Source organism: Phaethon lepturus, unplaced genomic scaffold, assembly GCF_000687285.1.
Source record: "Phaethon lepturus isolate BGI_N335 unplaced genomic scaffold, ASM68728v1 scaffold51260, whole genome shotgun sequence".
In the NCBI taxonomy this organism is placed as follows: Eukaryota; Metazoa; Chordata; class Aves; order Phaethontiformes; family Phaethontidae; genus Phaethon; species Phaethon lepturus.
The window spans coordinates 3,021-8,362 of NW_010515072.1; the positions used below are offsets into that span (position 1 = coordinate 3,021).

Below are 5,342 nucleotides of genomic sequence, written 5' to 3' on the forward strand. Positions count from 1 at the left end.
TATCTACCTGAAAATTGTGAGTCTACCTCAGGGTTTGCTTTGGTGTTTTTAATGAAAAGTTTTTCTATGTGTTCCTTAAATAAAGCCAACCGTTGTCTGGATATATTGTTCTGAATGCTCCCAGCAGAGTTGCAAAAATCTAATTTTGTGTTTGGTACTTTCAGAGCAAGTCCATCTGATTTTGTATTTTGATGTGTGTTATCACTACATATGATGTTGTCTTCAACTTTTTATCACTAATCACACAAGTCTTCAATTTCTAAGAGTTCAGAGGGAGGGCTACATGAATAGGTACAACTTTGTTCTTTAGGTTCTAGCTAGAGCACAATCCTATTTGATGCATAAGCTGCAAAGTAATCTCTATGTATTGTCCTTGTACAGGAATTATAGAAGCTCATTTCTATCTGTATTAAAATTAAAAAAAAAAAAAAACAGACCAGGCATGTTTTTATAACTAATCGTAGGAAACAATTTAAGCACTACACTGATTAAGTTTTGTTGTAATTCAAACTTTATTCATATAAATTTTTAAAGCATTAGAGATTCACACTATAAAAATCACAACTATGTAAAAAGCAAAGTAATTAAAGTGAGCATTCCTTGACAACAACTCATGAACCAGTATGACTGACAGCACTGGAAATAACATGAAAAACAGTGTAAGTAACCAGAGGGGTTTGTTAAACATGTCTTTAATTAAGGAAGACAAGGAAAAAAGGAAATTAAGAGATGTTGTCTTTTTACTATTAATCAAACACAGATTTCTGCTAACCAGCTTTACAAAAGATCCATCCCTACTGGTGCATTCTCGCACCAGCTAGTGGTCTCCTAAAAAAGGAAGACAAGTAACTGCTTGTAATGATTGCCAAGTACAGAAGAAGAAGTCAAGACCAAGCTACAGCGTACATCTTCTAAAGTGGAAGGAGTTAGACGGAGGTCTCGCAGAAACCACTAGCGTTAATATTCTGCTTTGAATGGGTAATCCTTGTGATTGACAGCTCTGAGAAGAGAAAACAACTGGTTATTTAAGTATTGTAGAAAGTATCTTCAGCAGCATTTCTGTACTGCAGTCTGCCTCCCCCACTGCCAACGTACTCAAGTTTTGCTGCTGTTAATTTGAACACAGGCTCGTGAGCAAGCACATGGCACACCACGGTGCTGAAGGGAATGCCCTGAATGAATCTCCCTCCTAAGATCAGTTCTGGGCCGTGTCTCGTTACCTGGGGACCAGCGTTTAAGATATGAGCTCTCCCTGGTTTTGATCGTGTATGTTTTCAAGATATAGGGGATGAAAAGACACATAGAGATAGGCCTAGTGGGTAATAAGGATAATAAGGAACATACTGGAGCGCTGGAACTGCCCTCCAGTTCCTGTTAAAGCTGAGGATGATGTCCATCTCCTTTTCAGACAGTTCAAAGTCAAACACCTAGCAGGGGAAAACAAAAAAAGCAAGCCCTTTTTACTTAGGTTCATAAGTAGTTAGTTACTAAGTGTCCTTCATGCGTTTCTGACTTGAAGGAGGAAGATACTGCATCTACACTAAGCATAGTTAAGAAATCCTCTTGTTTCTCAGCCAAATATCAATTTACCCTTGAAGTAATCAAGGTAGTCCTTTTCTCTCTGAGGTGCTGTTCATGGCGACGTCTTACAGCTCTGGGTACGCAAACGCCACTGCGGTTTGAGCGGTGATGCACAGACAGAAAACTGAAGGTGCCAAGGATGGATTACCGAACGTGTCACAAATACTGGAACTAGCAGTAAGTATTTCTGCTACAGCAGAGGGCTACTGGGTACCAGCTGAAAATCATTGTGTCGCAGGTAATCAATCATCTAAGAATTCTTGCTGGGGGTTCATAGGAGAAATAAGTCCAGAATTTAGCAGCATGAATGAAAATAACACAGAAATATCACCTAAGATGCCAGGCCTTATGAGTGAGCAACCACAGCCTCAAAGTGAGATACGAACGGTAACAGGCTGGTGTTGACAATTTCTTCCTTTACACCCTAAAGAGGGGCTCACGCAGCATCTCCCAGAGGGTAAGCACAAAACTGGGATTCCCTTTCCAGGGCAGCGGAGCTCGGACCACTCTGGTATAACGCATTTTTCCCCTGGCAGGAACAAAACGCTTTTCCCCAGAGAATCAGTGCGGATGGTCAGGCAGTGCTGAGCCCCGGTCTTTACATCTCTGTGCTCCCCTTCCAGTGCCTTAGGTGCTGCTTGGAAAGACAGAGGAGCTGGGTGTGGGTGCCTACCCTGTCTAAAAAGGTGGCAGCAGTCCGAATAGAAACTTCACCTTGATGTTTTCCTCAACGCGCTGTGGTTTGTCAGACTTGGGAATGACGATCACGTCTCTCTGGATAAGAAACCGGATCAGAACCTAGGAAAGGGCAAGGGGGAGTGTGTACACAGGGGTACCAAGAAATCTGTTCAAATGCATTTTTTATTATCTCTTATCTTTCCCCCCCCCGCCCCTGCGCGCACAGACCAATTACTTTTTCTACAACCACGTTCACTCTTTGGAAGACTCTACCGGTTTGATGTTTGCTTGCAGTCTACTGACAAACTATAATTGTTTCTCGTCTATATTGTTTCTACACCCCAGCTTCTCCAGGATTTGTTTTGTTTTCATTAAGGGTGGGAGGGGGAGAGAAAAATGATGATGTTTTGGCTTATGTTACATGGGTGCTCCCACCAAATAAGCATAGTGCTACTGCAGATTATTTTGGGCTCACAAGTAAGTACCTCACTCAGGTTAAGCTTTTTGAAGTCCTTAAAAGAAAAACAATTTTTATAGATTTCAAAAGTTTTCATCCCCTCAAAAGAGGACTGTTGCATGCAAATTTTTGTCATGCTCTGCCTGTCTTAAAATACAACTACGGTTGATAGCTTGTGAACATGTGGATTTTTTTGAAGTGCAATTCCTGCACACCCTGGCCAAGAACTCGTTTATGTGACTAGCAATTTACAGAGCAAAAAATTAATCTTGAATAATCAAGCAGCTCTCAATGATTCTTTGTAAACACGAGCAAACAAGGAGCAATCAAATGAGTCTGGAAATAACCGGGCTTCTCTGAAGAATCACTTAGGTAACTTAGCTGGAGAGAGGAGTAATGAGTTGGCTTGAAGATTTGTAAGTAAATCTCAGAGGAAAGGGGTTCTCAAGTATCGAGCACTTCTCTCCAGGAGCAGAAGAAATCTCTCTTGGAAGGAGGACACCTGAAGTAAGTACTTACCACTGCTGATCAGCTCCTTCCCAAAGCTCACCACTCAAGACCTCTCAGAAAATAGCTGATGACTTGTATGAGTGCTGGTAAGAACTGGGACAGTATGAAGAATCAAATGCAGCTTAACCCCATTATACTGTATCTCTAGAGAAGGCAGTATCTGCTAAGACTGGCCATCAGCTTCTAAAATTGTCTGAGGAGGAGGAATAGTTTTCCCTGACAACCCCACTTACCTGGGCAGGAGTCTTATGGTGTCTAACTGCAATCTCTTTAATGTTGGGATCTTCCAGCAGCACAGGTTCCCCTGGCTTAGCCCTATTAAAAATAAAAGCCAGGATATTGATGGTAGAAAGGCATTAGCTTCCCTGCAGGAAGCCTGATGTTTTGTGTAAATAATCTGCCACAAAGTAACATTAGTTTTCTTATTATTATACCTGCATTATTTACATAATTTTTCTCAAAGATTCAAGTTGTGAATGTATTTTACGTAGAGAAAGGCTGCAGTGCTTTCTTACCATGGGCGGTTAGGGGAGCCAAGGGGGCTGTAAGCAGTCACAGCAATTCCTTTGGATTTACAGTACTTGATCAACTTTTCCTGGGTTAGGTATGGATGACACTCAATCTGCAAGCACAGAAATATAGTGGTTGACATAGAGGCAGACTGCACTGAGCTCCAGAGCATAACTAACATTTGAATTCCTCTTGGGTCACAGAAAATGTAAAGACAAGACTCCCAATATTATGATTAAAATCTGTCTTATAAAAAAAAAAGTTATTCATGTCACAGCAATATCTAGAGGCTTGGCACAGAGAACAGGGCTTCCTCATGCTACATATTATGCAAAGATAGTGAGAAATAAATGAGAAGAGTGAAAATGCTATCTGTGTCAGGAATCGGGGAAATCAGTCTTCCTGGACCACTGGAGAGCAGGACTGCATCTTCAGAGGGGCAGCTCAGAATACCTGAAGTTTCTGCTCTGAGTCACCCAACCTCTTCTCAAGGAGTCTCCCTGACTCCCGAAGAAGCTTGGGGAGATGAGCTTCCGTAGGTTAGCTCAGATCATGTTGCAACCAGCCATTCAGGCAAGGGGTTCTTTAAACGGAAACAACAGGAGCCTACACAGGGGTGTTGCTCAACTTGCCACAAACCATAGTATGTCTACACTGTAACGTGGCACCGTGCACATACCCAGCTATTTCTAAATGCTATAGCTTTGCTACCAGGCATGGGGACATGAAATCCATGTACAGTAGTTTATTTAGCCCTGAGCTAGACTAGTTACAGACTGTAATGACAGTGTGTGGCACAGGCACGCCCATGGAGAAGCAAACTGGAGTCCAAGTTCTTTAAAGGGTCGAAGTTGGTGCAGCTTTTAACATGGGGGTAGTTGGGTCCGTCCCCACCAGAACTTTATAACCCTCAGTAAAATCTTTCCAAGTGCTGTGTCCCCGTTGTGCGAAGCCTGGCCGGTGTACACGCTAGCCCCAAGCCCAGCTCAACAGCACAGGCAGCACCGTGCCTGCACGGACCCGGAGCGGGGATTTCCCTGGCTGTCCCCAAGACAGCGGAGATGGGCATTCGTCACTCTCAGCTGAGTGCAAAGAAGTCGCGTATGGAAGAAAGTCAGAAGGTCCTGATGCTGTCCTTTGATTTCATTTATGAGGTACATGGTGAGAATTTGTTATATAATTGTATACGCAACCCTCTTTTTTATAACGAGGTTTAGTGAGATGGTTTATTTTATGTTGAAAAATAAATAAATCCAGTGAATGAGTTAGAGCATTCCTGTACATTCCCGTGCCTGTGCAGTGGCTTGCAGGGGGGATCTTGCTGGCTATCCCAGGGCTGGCAGAAATGTGCCTGTGGCAACTTGGGCTGTGACACTGGGAGTATGAAAGAGGATGTGTAGCAGAAAGTTGCAAGGTCTTATACAAGGCAAGGGGTATTTTAACTTTTTTCCAATGTCTAAAAGTGAACTATTCTCATCTGTCTCATGTTACTTTGATATGAATAATCCATACTGTTTTGTATGGTACTGTTCTCAAATCTCCACTGCATTATATACACATAAGTGTATATAATAAATAATTATTATTTTATTTATATAATATATAA

The 5,342-nt window shown here is 42.1% G+C and overlaps 1 protein-coding gene across 1 annotated transcript; it reads right to left on the reverse strand.

Annotated features, from left to right (window-relative positions):
• Positions 1 to 957: 957 nt before the first annotated feature.
• Positions 958 to 4,454, reverse strand: LOC104626797 (aldo-keto reductase family 1 member B10-like). The gene is made up of 6 exons (XM_010294822.1): positions 4,416 to 4,454; positions 3,742 to 3,848; positions 3,460 to 3,541; positions 2,296 to 2,379; positions 1,345 to 1,427; positions 958 to 1,000 (listed from the first exon to the last, which is right to left on the reverse strand). Exons 1-6 carry the CDS (start codon positions 4,452 to 4,454, stop codon positions 958 to 960), a joined length of 438 nt encoding a protein of 145 aa, XP_010293124.1.
• Positions 4,455 to 5,342: the final 888 nt, after the last annotated feature.

Coding starts and splice junctions, on each gene's coding strand:
- LOC104626797 (XM_010294822.1), bottom strand. CDS start 4,454: ATGCCTGGTAGCAAAGCTATAGCATTTAGAAATAGCTGG. Junction 1,428..2,295: donor GCGTTGAGGAAAACATCAAG/GTGAAGTTTCTA, acceptor TTCCCCTGCTAG/GTGTTTGACTTTGAACTGTC. Junction 1,001..1,344: donor AGGGCAGTTCCAGCGCTCCA/GTATGTTCCTTA, acceptor TTCTCTTCTCAG/AGCTGTCAATCACAAGGATT.